The sequence below is a fragment of the Ursus arctos genome, unplaced genomic scaffold, assembly GCF_023065955.2.
Source record: "Ursus arctos isolate Adak ecotype North America unplaced genomic scaffold, UrsArc2.0 scaffold_1, whole genome shotgun sequence".
NCBI classification, from domain to species: domain Eukaryota; kingdom Metazoa; phylum Chordata; class Mammalia; order Carnivora; family Ursidae; genus Ursus; species Ursus arctos.
Genome location: NW_026622763.1, coordinates 11,528,047 through 11,546,464, shown reverse-complemented (window position 1 = coordinate 11,546,464; position 18,418 = coordinate 11,528,047). Strand labels below are relative to the sequence as shown.

Sequence of the window (18,418 nt, the reverse complement as noted above, 5' to 3'; positions counted from 1 at the left end):
GTCCCCAGATCGAGCCCACATCGGGCTCCCTGTTCAGAGGGGAGTCTGTTTCTCCCTCTGCTTCTCACCCTGCTGTGCTCTCTCTCTCAAATAAATAAATAAAATCTTAAAAAAAAAATAACATAATTCTTCTTTGTATATTTTTAGTTAAGAATTTCAAGATTCAAAGTGATGTGCAAGAAAAGTAACACTGCTGTTGTTGTGTAAACTTGTGTCAATATCCAACCCTAACTAGTACTTTTACTTGTTTTAGAACATTGCCTTCTCTTTCTTCCTTTTGATTTTATTTGCTCCCTTTTCATCTGTACCTTGTTTTCAAACAAAAATTGCAGTTGATTTGATAATTTGATAAGTATAATGGGAACTTCTGCTATTTTTTTCCTTGAAAAAAATGCAAGGATATAGGAGTAAATTTTTGCAATAGTCACATATTTTGCTTTCTTTAGTTTTATTCTTAAAAATGAATCCATGAAAGAAATACTTAGAGTATGTTTTAAATTTCCTGATGGTTATTTTAACAATACAAAAAGGATTTTCCAGTAAATGAGATTAATGAAAAACTCACTGTTATGTACTTTTTTTTTTTTTTAAAGATTTTATTTATTTATATATTTGACAGAGACAGCCAGCCAGCGAGAGAGGGAACACAAGCAGGGGGAGTGGGAGAGGAAGAAGCAGACTCTTAGTGGAGGAGACTGATGTGGGGCTCTATCCCAGAACACTGGGATCACGCCCTCGAGCCGAAGGCAGACGCTTAACAACTGCGCCACCCAGGCGCCCCTGTTATGTACCTTGTTATAACGACCAAATACTGTTAAGCTTATGTATTTTTTTTTAAAGATTTTATTTATTTATTTGACAGAGATAGAGACAGCCAGCGAGAGAGGGAACACAAGCAGGGGGAGTGGGAGAGGAAGAAGCAGGCTCATAGCGTTGGAGCCTGACATGGAGCTCGATCCTATAATGCCGGGATCACGCCCTGAGCCGAAGGCAGACACTTAACCGCTGTGCCACCCAGGCGCCCCAAGCTTATGTATTTTTTTTTCCTGAAAAATTGACATTTTAAGAAAACTATAATTTTGGTCCTCATTCACAAATATTCTGTTCATAAATATTCTATTTGAATATTTATATATACTAGAATACAAGTAAAATTTAATGGTTATGAAGGCATTTATACTTTTTTGGTGATTACATATTTATCCCTAATCCCTCTAGGATCAGTAGTATTTATTTGCAATTGTATGGATAATAGTAAGACTAAATTTTTATGTTTTTATGGTAAACCTAATATTTTTGCTTATTTCGTGCTTCCACTGTTTAAGAAAGCATATTTTCCTGTTGACAGAGGGATTGGTGACCAGAAGAAATTTCTGTACTTCAAAAATTTGTCACTAGAGTAAATTATCTACCTGCCTCCATCTATTATCCTAGTCTGTCTACAAATTAAGATTTGTTTTCTCATCGGCAAAAAGTCCAATACTAGCTTGGAAATGCTATGCCTCTATGATTGTAATACTCAGAAGTGTATAACTGCATGCATTTTTTCTTGAAAGCACACTTTTTACATTTTATTAATTCCTATATGAGGTTGATAGTTCTAAACCTTTTATCTACTGAAAAGCTGTCTTTGTCAATGTTCGTGTTCGGCCACTTCCGGCCTCATATATTCTGTGTCTCACTGTGTAAGTGTCATGATAGCCAAGGTATGTGCTTCCTGAAAATGTGACTTTCTACATTTTTGTGTATTTAACAATACACTGTTCAAAGTAGTGCTTACTGGGACGCCTGGGTGGCTTAGTTGGTTAAGCATCTGCCTTCAGCTCAGGTCATGATCCCAGGGTCCTGGGATCAAGTCCCACATCGGGCTCCTTGCTCAGCAGAAGCCTGCTTCTCCCTGTGTCTGCCACTCCCCCTGCTTGTGCTTTCTCTTTCTCTCTCTCTCTATCAAATAAATAAATAAAATCTTTAAAAAAACAAAACAAAACAAAAAAGTAGTGCTTACTAAATACTTGTTTGATTCATGCATTGTGGCTCTATTTTGTTATCTCTTAACTCTACTTATCACATTTTTTCCCTAAGTTAAAGCTGTTTCCTACTTTCTCTTTCATCCGTGGCACCATTATTTACATGATTCCTTCACACTTCATGTCGTATCTTGTGGATCTCTTTGTCCTGTGTCTAATAGTTTGTCAAATCCTGTCTTAAGGTCCTTAAGAATAAATTTGCTGAAGTACTACTCCCATCTTCATAAAATGAGTTCTTTGTTTCTCATTTATGATTTTATATTTTATCAGAATAATTTTTGTTATTAACTTTTCCTCATACTTTCAGTTTTTCCTTGCCATTTTATTTTTTTATTTTTTTAAGATTTTATTTATTTATTTGACAGAGAGAGACACAGCCAGCAAGAGAGGGAACACAAGCAAGGGGAATGGGAGAGGAAGAAGCCGGCTCCCAGCAGAGCAGGGAGCCGGATGCAGGGCTCAATCCCAGGACCCTGGGATCATGCCCTGGGTCGAAGGCAGATGCTTAACGACTGAGCCACCCAGGCACCCCTCCTTGCCATTTTAGTATATATCCTGAACAACATTAGATAGTAAATTTGGTTTGGTGCTTAAAAAACATTATAGTCCAGACAAAAAAACAGTTTCTTAGTAATAAAGTAGGCATGATGATAAATATTCTGCAAGGTTGTTGAGAAAATAGATGACAGTATATGTGTAATATGTCTAATGTGTAGAATCAATGTTCAATAAATGAGTTATTATCTTATTATCTCAAGATCTATGTATTTCTTCCTACACAGCTGAATTTTTTTAAATAAAAGTGGAAATAGTTTAATTTTTAAATAAGTAAAATATTCTTTTAAATGAAAGATGTCTAAAGTATAGAAAATTAAATCACCTACCCTGCTTCCCCAAACCCACAGTTCAGAGATAACCACAGATGGGTACATAAATATTTGTGCATTTTCCAGATTTTTTCCTACTGCCTCCCTTCCCCAAATATTTTTTTACTAATTTTTCTTGCAGTTTCTTTTTAATTTTTAAAAAAAAATTTTAAAGATTTTATTTGTGAGAGAGTGAGCACATGAACGGGGGTGGGGGTGGGTGGGGGTGGGGAAGGAGAGTGAGAAGCAGACTCCCTGCTGAGCAGGGAGCATGATGCAGGGCTTGATCCCAGGACCCTGGACCTGAACCGAAGGCAGACACTTAATGAGCCACCCAGACACCCCTCTTTCAGTTATTTCTTTACAATTAACAATTTACAATTCCAGGAGGACAGAGACTTTTTTTTTTTTTTTTAATTTTATTTATTTATTTGAGAGAGAAAAGAGAGAGTGCAAGTAGGGGGAGGAGCAGACGGAGAGGGAGAAGCGGACTCGGTGTTGAGCATGGAGCCCGACCTGGGGCTTGATCCCATGACCCTGAGGTCATGATCTGAGCTGAAATCAAGAGTTGGACGCCTAACCAGTTGAGCCACCCAGGCACCCCAGCCCGAGACTGTTAGTGGTATATGATGTCATGTTCTCTGCACATTAGATTCTTTCTTTCTTTCTTTTTTTCTTTTTCTTTTTAGTAGAGAGCATGTGCACAAGCCGACAGTGGGAAGGGGGAGAGGGAGGGAGAGAGAGAATCTTAAGCAGGCTCACGCCTAGTGCGGAGCCTGACATAGGGCTCAATTTCACGACCGTGAGATCATGACCTGAGCCAAAATCAAGAGTCTGATGCTTAACCAACTGAGCCACCCAGGTGCCCCTCTGCCTATTAGATTCTTAATAGATACCTGCTAATTGTTTTTTTAAAGGTTGCTAAATATTTTTGTCGGTTTATTATAAGGTCAATAGGTATTTCTCTAAGGAATAAAAAGTTTTCAAAAGCTAAACATTATAAGGTATGAAATAAATGAACAGAAACACATTTATTTGAAAATATACCACCAACCACAAGTATGTGATTGTGTGTATAGACATTGACAGGTTGTTAGTCTGAGTTAGATTTATTTTTAGGAATGATCTGGGTGTTATGACTTACTGGTAGTTTAAGAAAAGAATCTTTCTAATCTTAGCAGTTTTTATTAATAAAATGAGTTTTGAAGAAAGATTCAAAAGGAAATAAACTTATTAACAAAATATAACTTTGTGGAACTTATGTTTATAGCTGAACTTGGTGACTATGATCTTGCTGAGCATAGTCCTGAACTTGTATCTGAGTTCAGGTTTGTGCCCATTCAGACTGAAGAGATGGAGCTGGCTATTTTTGAGAAATGGAAGGAATACAGGTACTTGACATTTGATCACACTTTTCTTTAACATGGCTGCAATAAGTTTATATTTGTTTTCTTCTATTTTTGTTCTTGGTATAAAATTTATATTATTATTTTAAACATTATTATTTTTTAAATTTCAGAGGTCAGACACCAGCACAAGCTGAAACCAATTACCTGAATAAAGCCAAATGGTTAGAAATGTATGGAGTTGATATGCATGTGGTCAAGGTAAGCACTGTGTTGTGATGCTTTTTAAAACGTTTGTTCCTTCAAGAGTCAAGGTAACTGGCATTTTTCAGTATGACGGAATGCATGGAGATGGCATAGTATAGCACTGGGTACGTTGGATGTGTTGTAAAGGTTGAGATTAAATATGAGAATCTCACATAAAGGCTCATTGTAAGAAAGAAGAGAAACAATAAAAATCTCCAAAAAGGTATATCTGTGCTTTTAAGGTGTTATTATTATATTTTTTAGATTTTTAAACCACTTTTTATTCTTCTACCTCACGTTCATATCATCTTGTATCACTTAAGCTGAGTAGACTGTTTAAAAATTAAAATAATTTAGGAAGCAAAGTTGAAAATTTATAGCTTGAGAGGACTTTGATAAGATGTAATACAGCTTGTATGGTGATTTAAGTTATTTCTGGGTTAAATAGCTAAATTTTTCCAGAAAGGCAGTCTTCTAAAAAATTTGTAATTCAAGTGGTAAATAGAATATGGGCAGAATCTGCAAAGAGCTTTCTTTGTAGTGGAATTGTACCACAGTGTATTTTCAGTGACTACATATCTTAAGACTATGGTGTTACAGTAAAGTAAATGTATGCATGAATTTTCCTGAGAATGTTATTTTGGGTATTCTGATTATTGAAAACACTTTGCATATTAATATTAGCCTGTATATAGTTAATATAATTCAATGTGAAAATAAACTGTTTATGAAAATGTGAAATCTGTTTTATGCTAATAAAGCTAACACATTTTGTTCTCCTTAAATTAGGCTAGAGATGGGAATGACTATAGCTTGGGACTAACTCCAACAGGAGTCCTTGTTTTTGAAGGAGAGACCAAAATTGGCTTATTTTTTTGGTAAGCAGAGTTAATGTTATAGATACTTACTGTTTTGTTTTTCTAATGAGTAAAAAACATCTCTGTCAAGTTAGCACATAAAATTGAGTTTGAAAATCAGATGATTCTGAAAAGATTGTAAGTGAAAAGCAGCTTTCTCCCATCATACTCCTTACCTATCTTTAGTCCCACCCCAGAAGTAAATTTTAAACTCTTCCATCCATTTTTCCATTAGTTTCAAGGTATGTCAGAATATATACATCTCTTGATATATTTTATATTTCTACATGTATTGTTTACGTGGACACTCTGCTGTCATGTAGTTACATCACTGTTTTTTAGTACTTCTTGTTCCACAGTCTGATTATTCCCTACTCCCTGGTGTGTAAAAGGAAGATATTTACCCCTCCCTTTAAGCTGTGCTTCTCTTTTTAGGTCCCAATTTCTATCATTCATATTTTTAAATTATATTTGCGTTTTATATCAAGGACAGATTTTACTTGGATTTCGTAGCCATAGTTAAGTTCTTCACGTCTTGCCTGGTTTGTTCTAAGAATTGAAAATCAGGAAATAGTGTTCATATTGTTATCCCTGTGTCAGAATTGGTGTAGGTCTTCGTAGTGTACTGGTATTACATACAGGAGCTGAAGATGGGTCCCTGTGTTGTTTACTTGCTCACAGCATGCCAGGATTGTTAGCTCAAAGCCCACCAGCATGAAACTCAAATTTCTATACACCCAGTTACTTTGCTTGTAGCCCAATTGGTATATTTTTAATGACTTAGAGCCTGCCTGCTTTGGATGTCCTACTGTAAGCTATACCTGACGTCTGCTAGTCTTAGATAAGACAAATCCTGTAGCTCTAAAAGACCCCAAACGACTGCTGCCCTTCGGAGCTCTCTGACCCAGACACTCCCCGCTTGCTGCTGAATGCCTTTGAGTAGACACCTAAGCCCCTTCCCTGATTCTCCTCTCTCCTACAAGTTCTCTTGCCCTCTTCTCCTTCTTTGGTGGTAACTTTGTGCAGCCACCTCTGGAAGGTGTCCTGTTGTCAAGGACTTCCCTTCTCATGCAATCCTGTCCAAACATCTTAGTAAAGTTTGTTGCACAAGACTGCTGTCTCATGATCTTGTCTTTCTTTTGATCAGTCCGGAAATCCTTGAACTCACAACTGGATTACATTTATTTTTTCCTGTACAGGTTTTTGTTTTTCCCAAAGTTCTTGACCACCCCCCCCCAACTCTCACACACCGCACACCCCACACAACCCTTTGAATTACCTGCCTTTGTCTTATCCTTAAGTTCTTTCAAATCCTCAGGGTTGCATCGAATGATTGTTCTGTTCCAGTTGGAACTGTCTGCTCTTCAGGCTACTCTGCAGCTTTTATCTGTTCTCTCAGCTAGGATCCTTTGTGTCTTCTTCCCATATTTTCCTTTCTTTCCTTTTGTTTATTCTGATCTATAGCCTCAAGTACCTGCCTAAGAAAAGCAGGTGTAGGAGGTAAATTGTTTGAATCCTTGGATACCTTAAAATGGTTTATTCTTCTCTTAAGCTTTCTGGATAATTGGGCTGAGAATAGAATTTTAGGTTGAAAATTATTTTCCCTCAAAAAGTTGAAGATAATATTTCATTTATTTTTGAATCCAGGTGTCTCTGTTAGGGACTTTCTGAGGGACTTCAGTGGAGCACCTTCATAACTGTCCCTTGATAGGTGAAGGAGCTCTGGGGTATTTATTTATCCAGTTCTCGAATGTTAATTCTCTGACACTTCCAGCTTGCCCTGTGGGCAGATGAAACATGCTTCATGGCCAGAGAATGCTGTGGGCGGTGAGATAAAGAAAGCATCTTTTGTACCATCTCTTAAGGTTGTTGTGAGAATCACTTGAATTAATACATGTAAAATACTTAATAAGAGTACCTGACACTTCATAGGCATTATGTAAGTATTTGTTACACCTAAAAAAGTACTAGCTCTTCCCACCTCCTCTACCTATTATACTTATTGTTTTAGTACAACTCTTGTAAACAAGTTATGTCTTACAATTATATTTTTTATATAGGTTATATGTGAAAATTAGATTGAGAGTTGTGTTGTTTTGACATTCACAGTTCATAAAAGTACAGAGTTCACATGAGGTAGGTTGTTGAGGATTTTAGTACAGGTGAGAGATAGAGTTGGAAAAGGGGCCATAAAGTGAGGTTTAAAAAAAAATTTTTTTTTTTAAGATTATAGTTGTACTTCTCAAACCAAAATTGATAAAGAAAATAGAGTTGAAGGCCCTAATCAAGAATTTGTTTTCCTTTATGCCTTTTAACAAAGCTTTTTTTTTTTTTTTTTTTTAAAGATTTTATTTATTTGACAGAGAGAGACACAGCCAGCGAGAGAGGGAATATAGGCAGGGGGAGTGGGAGAGGAAGAAGCGGGCTCCCAGCAGAGCAGGGAGCCCAATGCAGGGCTCGATCCCAGGACCCTGGCATCGCGCCCTGAGCTGAAGGCAGATGCTTAACGACTGAGCCACCCAGGCGCCCCTTAACAAAGCTTTATATTCTTTCCTGTATCTAGTTCTTATGCTGGTGCTTTACTAGGCCTGGAGAATCTCTTGCACCATAGCTGGCAGCCTATAAAATATATATTTGGATTTCCTCATTTTCTTTTTTTCTTAACATTTTTAATGTCTGATATACGTACAGCATTGGTTTTATTAGAGATGCTGCTTTTGAAATGTTTTTTTCTGTTATCCTAAGTATTTTTTAGATTGGAGGCTTTGTTGGTGGGCAGTACAGGTTATGTTTACCCTCTTATCAGTTTTCATTTTAGCAGTTACATGATTAATGTGCTGGAAGTAACAACAAACATTTTCTTTTAATTTAGAGCACATTTATTTGAAATCTGGCTTTTATTCTGATATTATTATAGGCCCAAAATAACCAGATTGGATTTTAAGAAGAATAAATTAACCCTGGTGGTTGTAGAAGATGATGATCAGGTAGGAACTTTGCATTACTTTTTTAACAATGATGATGTTATGTGGTAACTCAAGTCTAATATTCTTTAATAAAGCCTTCTAAAATAAGGATTACTCTTTTTTTGGTTAACTCTAGTTCCTTATTGATACACACAATATGGATGTATCTCAGATGCATTATGCCAGGTGAAGGAAGCCAGATTCAGAAGATTATGACTTGTATGGCTTCATTTATATGATGATCTGGGAAGGGCAGACCCGTAGTAATAGAATAGATCACTGATTGTTTGGGATTAGGGAGAATGAGGAGGCTTGTTTACAAAGGAACAGCATAGAGAATCTGGGGGCATGAGAGAACTATTCTGTAACCGGATTTTGGTGGTAGTTGCTAGACTGCATGCATTTGGCAAAACTCACAGAATCATGAATAAATAAAAGTAACTCTTGCATGCAAAGAAGTAAATTGAAAGACATATATACATATAGATGGATATAGATAAAAACAAGTTAGGCAAATGTCAAAAAGACTTGTATGCACAATGATGTGTGAGAAGGACTACGTAGCAGAGAACCTAAAAGAAGATTCTGAAAATTAAACAAAACAGTAATTTTGCAAGTTTTGAGTTTTATTACCGCGATATATGCAAAGGATTGCCCTATCACACAGCTTAGAAGGAAATCATAGATGCAATAGAGCATTTTAAAAAGAAATCTATTGATGGTACAGAGGATGATCATTATATTATTAACAAATGAATTGACAGTGATTCAGAAGAGGCAGATTTTGCACCTAAAAACTTATTTTACGAATATTTTCCTTTTTATGTAAGCCCATATATGATTCAGTGATATTTCTCTCTAAACCTAAAGGCAGTTCTTCAAGAAGAATAAAATATAATTGTATGTGATAAGGAAATATGGTCATAATTTAATTGGTGACACTTGTTCTTATTTGGGCCATAAGATAATTGTGCATCTTACAATCAATGGCATTTTAGATTTGATCTTATATAGTATTAGCTTCTTGGATATCTTTTTGAAGGTATTTTATGCACACACGCACACAAATGTGTATATCAGTTCTTTTTTATACAGAAGTTACCATGCTTTTAGACTCTTCTGTACTAATCCTTTTTAAACTTTATGTTATAACTTTTGGAATCTTTTCCATATGACTATATAGACTGTTTCTTTGGTCTTGTTTAAAAAACAAACTGCATAGTATTCTACTGTATGGATGTACCCTAATTTATTTAATAAATTCTCACTTAGCATTTATTCACTATATATGCATGAATTTGTACATTGGCAAGTATTTGTAGGATAATTTCCTGGAGGTGGTTATGCTGGTTCCAATACGTGTTTGTCCTGGATACAGAGATCCTATAAAGGATCAAACTTCTTTCCTCAGACGGAGTTGTCACATTTTTATCTGAAAGGTGAAAAATGGAATTTCATTGTAGGTTTGATTTTTATTTGTTACTCTGAGTGATATTGAACATCTTTTCATACATTTGAGTTCTTTGTATTTCCTTTTCTCCAGATTCTCAATTCGTACATATCCTTTGCCCATTTTGTCATTTGGCCTTTTTCTTAGTGGTTTTGCCCTTTGTCCTAGAAACTGTAAATATTTTATGTAATAGTTGTTTGTCTTTTAACATTACTTATTGTAATTTTTGCCAAGTATTTAAAAATTTTTTGAATAGGCAAATTTATCAGTCTTTCATGGTAATCTTTCAAGGATTTTTCCTACTTTGAGGGTATATGCTTTCCCATATTTTTTTTCTGTGTATATTTTTTGTTCGTAAGTTTTATTGAAGTGTAACATACATTCAGATAAGTGCAAAAGCAAGTGTGCAGCTTGTTTGGTTTTCACAAGCACCTGTATGACTAGCACCCAGATGGCAAAATAAATAGAACACTGCCAGAATGGTATGCTCTCTTTTGTGCCTCCCACCAGGTATAGACCTCAAAGGGTAAAACCGCTCTCCTGAGTTGAACACTATACATTGGTTTTTGTTTATATTTTGAACTTTATCTGAATGAAACCTGACTGACTGCTCCCTTTGTGTCTAACTTCTGTATTTAAACATTGTATTTCCAGCCGCAGCCCTCTTGTAGCAAGCAGGTTGCTATAATTGGCTCATTCTTACTGTTACATGGTATTCCATTTTATGTATAGACCACACTTATTTATCCATCCTGCTGTTGATGGACATTTGAGTTGTTAGTTTTCGGTGCTTAAGAGTGCTGCTTTGAAGACTAGGATATGCACCTGTTTGGCTTTTGTGGATACTACCAAACTGTTTTCAAAAGTGTTTATACAAATTTACGTTCCTTTTTTTAAAAAAAGATTTTATTTATTTTATTTGAGATAGAAATAGAGCATGTGCACGTGCCCACGTGGGTGGGAGGTGGGGGCTGGCAGGAGAGGCAGACGGAGAAGGAGAAGCAGGCTCTCCCCACTGAGCAGGGAACCCAATGAAGGGCTTGATCCCAGAACCCTGGGATCATGACCTGAGCTGAAGGCAGACGCTTAACCTACAGTGCCACCCAGGTGCCCGCAAGCATTCTCACCTGCAGTATAAGAGAGTTCCATTTGTTCTTTTTTTTGCTAATGTTTGATATTCCCTTTTTTCATTTTAGCCGTTCTGGTGGTAGAATGATTTTGTGGTTTTATGTGCATTCCCCTAATGACTGTTTGTTTAGCACTTATTTATATATTTATTGAGTATTGGGGCATTCTCTTTTATGAAGTGTCTTTTCAAGTCTTTTGCTCATTTTTCTGTTGGGTCATGTGCTTTTTTCCTCACTGAGGTTCTTTATGTATTCTGAACATCAGTTCTTTGCAGATATATGTGTTGTAAGTATCTTCTCCTTGGCTTGCCTTTTGCCTCCCTTAATAAAGCATTTTAATTTTAAAGTAATAGAATTCATAAATTTTTTCCTTTGTGGTTGGTACTTTCTGAGTCTTAAAATTTAAGAATCTTTGCCTATATCAGAGTTATGAAGCAAATACATATAGAGTTTATATAATATTTTAAAATGACAAAATAGTTTAACTTATAAAATATTGAAAGTATACTGGAAAGTACAGAAAGTCATAAATGTAATAGCCGCGTCACTCATCTAGATTAACATTTTTGTCATTGTTTCAGAATTATCTCTTAGAAATAGGTAAATTAATAACAGTGTATTCAGTATAGCTGAGGTCTAACCCTCTAGTTTGTCCCTTTCTTTCCTGTAGCTGACCATCATTCTTGAAGGGTATCCTCATACTTTCTTATACATCATAATATGTGGTGGAATCGTTTTAAAAATTTACATATAAAATTTACATTAAAAAATCACATAAAATTTACATAAAAATTTACATATATATATTTTGCAGTTGCCTTATTTTACTTAAACAGGTGTAACCATGTAGATCAGTTCATTCATTTTAACCTATATATAGTATTCTGTAATATGAATAAACAATAGTACATTCATCTTTTATTCATTTATCTTTATAGTTTTAAAAGATGTTATTTATTTGATAATTTCTCTTGTTTTGGACATTTCAGGTTATATGCCAATTTTTACTATTACAAATGAGATTGTGAAGAAAGTCTTTGGGTATAAATTTTGGTGTTAAAATCTTTTTCTTTAGAGAGATGGTAAAGCTTAGTTGTTTGTTACAAACAGGCTCTGGAGCATAAATAGGTTCAAATTCTAGTTTCCTCTTTGTGACCTTGGGCTTTCTTTCTTTCTTTTTTTTTTTTTAAGATTTTATTTATTTATTTGACAGAGAGAGAGACAGCCTGCGAGAGAGGGAACATAAGCAGGGGGAGTGGGAGAGGAAGAAGCAGGCTCCCAGCGGAGCAGGGAGCCTGATGCCGGGCTGGATCCCAGGACCCTGGGACCATTTCCTGAGCCAAAGGCAGACATCTAACGACTGAGCCACCCAGGCACCCCTGGGCTTTATTTCTTGAGCTTCAGTTTCCTTATCTGTGAAATGGAGCTAATGATAGTATCTACTCATTGAATTAATCCATGTAAAATCCTTAGAAAAGTGCCTGTGAATGTTAATTATTATCATTAGATTCCTGCGAGTATGGTTACTCTGACGAAGAATGTGTACGTTTCTAAGTCTATTGATCTATATTGCCAGGCTTGTATGATCCTTTATATTATAATTGTATATTATCCCAAAGTGTGGCAAATAAAGCCTCAGTTTTTGTTTCTCTGAGAAATGAGATCCCATAAGTAGAGAGGACCCTTTTAGGAATAATTTTATATTGGCTGTGAAAGTGGACAGTTTGATTTCAACTCTGCCTTTTTACATAGGTAGCTATAGAGAGTGAGTTTCAGGGAGCAAACTAAGATGCTTTATTATTGGATTCTTGGTATTGCTGTGGTTGTATTTGTAGCTGAGTAAGAAGGGGCAGAACTGTTTGACCTAATATTACCTCTCTTTACATCCTTTTCTTTTCCAGGGCAAAGAGCAGGAGCATACATTTGTCTTTAGACTGGATCATCCAAAAGCATGCAAACATTTATGGAAATGTGCTGTGGAACATCATGCATTCTTTCGTCTCCGAGGCCCAGTCCAAAAGAGTTCTCATCGATCAGGATTTATTCGACTAGGATCACGATTTAGATATAGGTGAATGTCAATAGCTGCTTGCTATATCTTGTGTTCTTTCATAAAGCCAAAAAGTTTAGGCTAACCTCTCCTTTTACAGATGTAGAAACCAAGACATAGAGAAACAAAGTGGTTTGCCAATGTTTTCCACTGGCCAAAATAAAAGACAAAGTGGTATTGTTATCGGTTGTAATTTCCTGAATAGACAGGAAAGCGTTGTACTGGTATCATGGATTTTATCTCTCTCTTGACATTAACTTTATATATTAATTAACCCCCAATTTAAAATCATATAATAAGAGTTTTAAGGAGTCTCCATGCAATAGCTGAATGCCGTGTAGAAAAAGGGTATTTATTGTGCACTGAGGGGAAAATTAATCTGAGTAACATTTCTGGTCCTTTATAAACCCGAAGTTATGTTATTTTTATAGACTCCTTGTGTGTTGGTCATAAGTTTAAAATGTTTTGGTGTACCTGTGAGTAGATTATTGATAATGAGTTTTGCCTCGAGAGTCACTGATTTAAAAATGAATGGATAATAAACAGTATTGTGGCAAGTTGATTGTGTGGGATTCATGAAAGTAAGTTCTATTCTACCTATATTAAAAGTGAGGAGGCATTTTCTTAACAAAATTTAAATGAAAATCAAAGAGTGGGAAAATAGTTCTAAATATTTCTGGAAAATTACTCTGAAAAGTGTAACACAATTAGAAAAAAAAATAAAATCTTTAGTTAATTGCATACTTTGCATGAGGGGAATGAATGGGGAGAGGAAAGGAGTTGCATAAAAGTACAGATATTCCAGAGTTATTCCGTATGCACATTCCTAGGCACATTCATGCTTAGGAAAAAACAATATAATTTGCATATTGCGTATTTCACACAAGCCTAAGGAGTAGAAAAATGATGTGGTAAAGAGAGACATCAAGTCTGTTAATAGTAGTTCCTTCAGGATGAAGCTCAGGGTGGTTCTTTTAAGGACAAACTCAATGTAGACTTTCTCTCATGGGTATCTGATTACTGTAGGCCTTAAATTCTCTTATTCCTCTTAATATGCCTTATTTATTTTAGTGGGAAAACTGAGTATCAGACCACAAAAACCAATAAAGCAAGAAGATCAACATCCTTTGAAAGAAGACCCAGCAAACGATACTCTAGAAGAACTCTACAGATGAAAGGTGAGATGCAACCTTATTTCAAAAGACTGTTCTTCCTTGATAGTCTATCATGTGCTGGTAATGTTTACTTGAAAGGTAGTTATCTGAACCTTAAGTTAATTCCAGTCAACTGAAGAACCCTTGTTTATTAACTTTGGTTATGACAGACTCGATATAAGAAAATAGAAGGGGATGCCTGGGTGGCTCATTCGGTTAAGCTCTGTCTGCCTTCAGGTTGGGTCATGATCTCAGGGTCCTGGGATCGAGTCCCGCATTAGGCTCCCTACTCAGCGGGGAGTCTGCTTCTCCCTTCACCCCTCCCTCTGGGTCGTGATCGATCTCTCTCTCTCTCTCAAATAAATAAATAAATAAAATCTTTAAAAAAGAAAATAGAAGGAAAAATTGCCTGTATTGTTACTTAGATTAAACTTTATGTTAATCCCAATTCAGATACTATTTTGAGTTTGTGTTCAGTTTTTGTTCATATTAACTACTTTAGTTCTGTAGAGTAACACTTTCCCTTCTCTTTTTTGACTTCCAGATTTCATTAATAATCATCCCTCAAATACCCTTAGGAACTTTAAAAAAAAACATTGGTATATAATGAATAAATTTTAAGTAAAAATTATTTCATATAGTATTATAATATTAGGATTCTTTTGAACAGTGTTTAAATTTTAACATCAATATATATTTAAGTTATTTTAATTATGTAATAAAAAGCATGATTTACTTGAGAAACTAAAACTTATGTTTGGTTTGAATCTGAGCTTATATTAAAATACAGATTGAATTTTAAGTATGTCTGATTAGGGTCATCCCAGTTGTCCAGAAACATCTGCCATGACCCCGATGTTTGACATAAAAAACTGATTTATATTCATAATTTTTGTTTGGTATTACTATGAATTAAATAATACATAGCTTTTAATGAAACCATTTTGGTTCCTGATGATTTGAAACCCTGAGTTACCTCTTATTTTCCACTGACAGTGTTTTATTGGCACTTACCTCACTCTAGGAGGCTTGGAGGTGGTTCTGTTTTAAAAGAAGATGATATTTTTTTTATTGGTTTAGTTTAAAAATGGAAATAATTGTCATTATTGATTTTAATGATGTGAATCATAGAACAGTTTGTGAAATGACGACTTTTAAATCTGTAATTGGGTAATATGGCTTAAAAACTGTCCAGACTTACTTTTATGAATAGTGAAGCTGTTTACAATGTAAGTGGAAACTAATGGGACATTTTCTTTTTTTTCCCTTGTCAGCAAGTACAGCAAAACCTGAAGAACTCAGGTGAGTAATGCCTTACAACTTAGGAACAGAATTTAGAATTTATGTAGTTGCTGTCATTAATTAAACAAATATTTGTTGAAGCCTTGTCAATGTGTTTAGTTTCCCTGAGCATTGGTAATATAGCAGCGAACAAAAATATACATAATCCCAGATAAAACGGACACAAAGAAAAATAAAGCAGTTTAAAGAAATAAAGATAGGGGTGGGGGTGGATATGCTATTTATAATGAGAATGACATAGATTTGTTATTGGCCTGTCACTGAGGATATAAGGATGAATAAATTAGGGTTCTTGCCCACAAGGAGCTCAAAGAACAAAGATTTGTTTGCAGATAAACAATTAATTTTATTCCTGGGATAATCCCCTAATCCCCACTTGGTCATGGTGTATAATCCTTTATATCCTATGTTGCTGGATTTGGTTCGCTAGCATTTTGTTGTGGATTTGTATGTGTGTATTTATCAAAGATACTGATCTATAGTTTTCCTGTAATTCATCTGATTTCAGTGTCAAGATAATTCTGCTTCACAGAATGAGTTGAAAATGTTTCCTTCCTATTTTGGGGGGAAGAATTTATAAAAATTGGCATTCTTCTTTAAATGTTAGTAGAATTTACCATTATAGAGGCCATCTTGCCTGGACTTTCTCTTTGTGTGAAGTTTTAAAATTCCTACTTCAATCTCTTGTTACAGATCCATTCAGATTTTATTTTTTATTTTGACTCAGTTTGGGAATTTCTCTTCTTTCTGGAATTTGCCCATTTCATCTAATTTACCTAATTAGTGGCATGCAGTTGTTCATGTTTATTTCTTTTCCTTTTTATTTCTGTAAGGTTGGCAGTGATGTCCTCTCATTCATTTCTAATTTTAGTGATTTTTGAGGGCTTTTTTTTCCCCCCTTGGTCAGTTGAGGTAAAGGTTTGCCCATTTTGTGGGCCTTTTCAAAGAACCAGCTTTTGGTTTCATTGATTCTTGTCAGTTTTTCAAGTTTATTAATTTTCGCTCTGATATATTCTTTCTTTCTTTTAAAATTTTTAAATTTTAAGTAGGCTCCATGCTAACGTGGGGCTTGAACTCATGATCCCAAGATCAAGAGTTGAGAGTTGCATGCTCTACCTACCGGGCCAGCCTGGTGCCTCTGATATTTTATTTTATTTCTTATACTTTTAGGTTTAATTTGCTTTTCTTTTTTATAGTGTCTTAACATGGGAAATTAGGTTATTTATTTGAGATCTTTATTCCTTTTTTTTTCTAAATTATTTATTTGAGGGAGAAAGCGTGTTATTTGGGGGGTGGGAGCAGGGGACTAGGGATAGGGACAAGTAGACTTTGCACTGAGCATGGAGCCCAATGTAGGGCTCAATCTCATGATCTGAGCCAAAATCAATAGTGAGACACTTAACTGATTGAGCCGCCCAGGTGCCCCTATTCTTTTTTTTTTTTTTTTTTTTTAAGATTTTATTTATTTATTTATTTATTTATTTATTTATTAGGAAGAGAGACAGACCGAGCATGAGCAGGGAGGATGATGCAGAGGGAGAAGCAGACTCCCCCATTGAGCAGAGAGCCTGATGCGGGGTTTGATCCCAGGACCCTGGGATCATGACCTGAGCCAAAGGCAGTCACTTAACCGACTGAGCCATCCAGGAACCCCCTATTCTTTTTTAAAATAAAACATTAGTTGCTATAGATTTTCCTCCAAGCACTGCTTTAATCAAATTCCGTAAGTTTGGTATGTTGTGTTTTCATTTTTATTTATCCCAAATTATTTTCCAGTTTCTCTTTTGATTTCTTCCTTGACCTTTGGTTACTTGGGAATATGTTCCTTGATTTCCATATAGATCACCACATGGAGTGAAGATTTCACCACATTGAACTTGGGGGAATGAGGGATGAGAGCAAATTGTGGCTCAAATGCCAGACTTAGTTTTCTTGAATAAATGTTTATTCACTGATGTATGCTTTTTAATGATTTTTTTTTTCAGATAGTTTTCACCAGCTAAATGTTTGTTGAGGGAAAGAGTCCTCAAACCACCATTCCAGAAGTTCTACTTCTGATGACTCAATTATTTTTAATAGTATACATTACAATGTATAGTTTCATATAATGCTTCTTAACTGTTGGTACGTGTCAGTCTCCTGGAATGTCTGTCCAAGTGTCAGATTCAGGACATACTTGCAAATCTATTTAACTCTTGAATTTGTCTACTCTTATATGGCAGATGTGTGACTAGAGCTTCTTCAAAAGTAGAAATCGTTTAATTTGGGATACTGAGTATGGGCAGCCTCTCCTTGAGATGCCCTGGTTTTTTTCTTTCTTTCTTTTTTTTTTTTTTTTTTTTTCCCACTTAGAAAACCATTCAAGTCGGGCTGTGATTAGTGATTCATCACAAAAGCCCTTCTCCTGAAGTTTCTTTAGCTTGTTAGTAGGCTGTTAAAAAGTCAATGAATAGAGTAGGGAGGAAGTGAGGTATTCTCTCTATTGTGAATTTTTAATTAGGTAAAAAACAAAGTTTTCTGCCTTTCCTGAGTTGTACACTTTTACTTTCATTGTAGTTGTTTATAAGCTATGCTTTTAAGAAAAATGATGGATAAAGTATTCTGTAGTTTTTAAACTATTTTGTTTGATTTTTGTGTAATGGATTATGTCTTGCTTACCTGAAAGGGAGGCTGGGACAGAATATTAGACCTTAAAATAAGGAAGATAACCTGGTGAATTTACCAGAAATGTAACCAAAGTATTCAAGCAATAATATTGTAGTTGAAAAATTAAGGTTTTTATTTGCAAGAATTTGTCCTTTAAAATAATTTTTTGAGGGGCACCTGGGTGGCTCAGTTGGTTAAGTGTCTGCCTTTGGCTCAGGTCATGATCTCAGGGTCCTGGGATTGAGCCCCATGTCGGGCTCCTTGCTCAGCGGGGAGTTTGCTTCTCCCTCTCCCTCTGGCCCTCCCCACCACTCATGCGCTTGTGCGTGCTCTCTCTCTCTCTCTCTCTCTCTCTCTATGTCTCTGTCTCAAACAAATAAC

General features: G+C 35.5%; 1 protein-coding gene across 10 annotated transcripts in view; it reads left to right on the top strand.

Moving 5' to 3' along the window:
- EPB41L5 (erythrocyte membrane protein band 4.1 like 5) overlaps positions 1 to 18,418 on the top strand; it is a 156,415-nt gene that overhangs the window by 59,219 nt on the left and 78,778 nt on the right. For all 10 annotated transcript variants that reach the window (XM_057317191.1, XM_057317189.1, XM_057317188.1 and 7 more), the window contains 7 exons: positions 4,164 to 4,284; positions 4,413 to 4,500; positions 5,275 to 5,363; positions 8,260 to 8,329; positions 12,787 to 12,956; positions 14,007 to 14,113; positions 15,364 to 15,391. In XM_057317191.1, the coding sequence (XP_057173174.1) occupies positions 4,164 to 4,284; positions 4,413 to 4,500; positions 5,275 to 5,363; positions 8,260 to 8,329; positions 12,787 to 12,956; positions 14,007 to 14,113; positions 15,364 to 15,391 (673 nt within the window). The remainder of the gene's footprint in view (positions 1 to 4,163; positions 4,285 to 4,412; positions 4,501 to 5,274; positions 5,364 to 8,259; positions 8,330 to 12,786; positions 12,957 to 14,006; positions 14,114 to 15,363; positions 15,392 to 18,418) is intronic.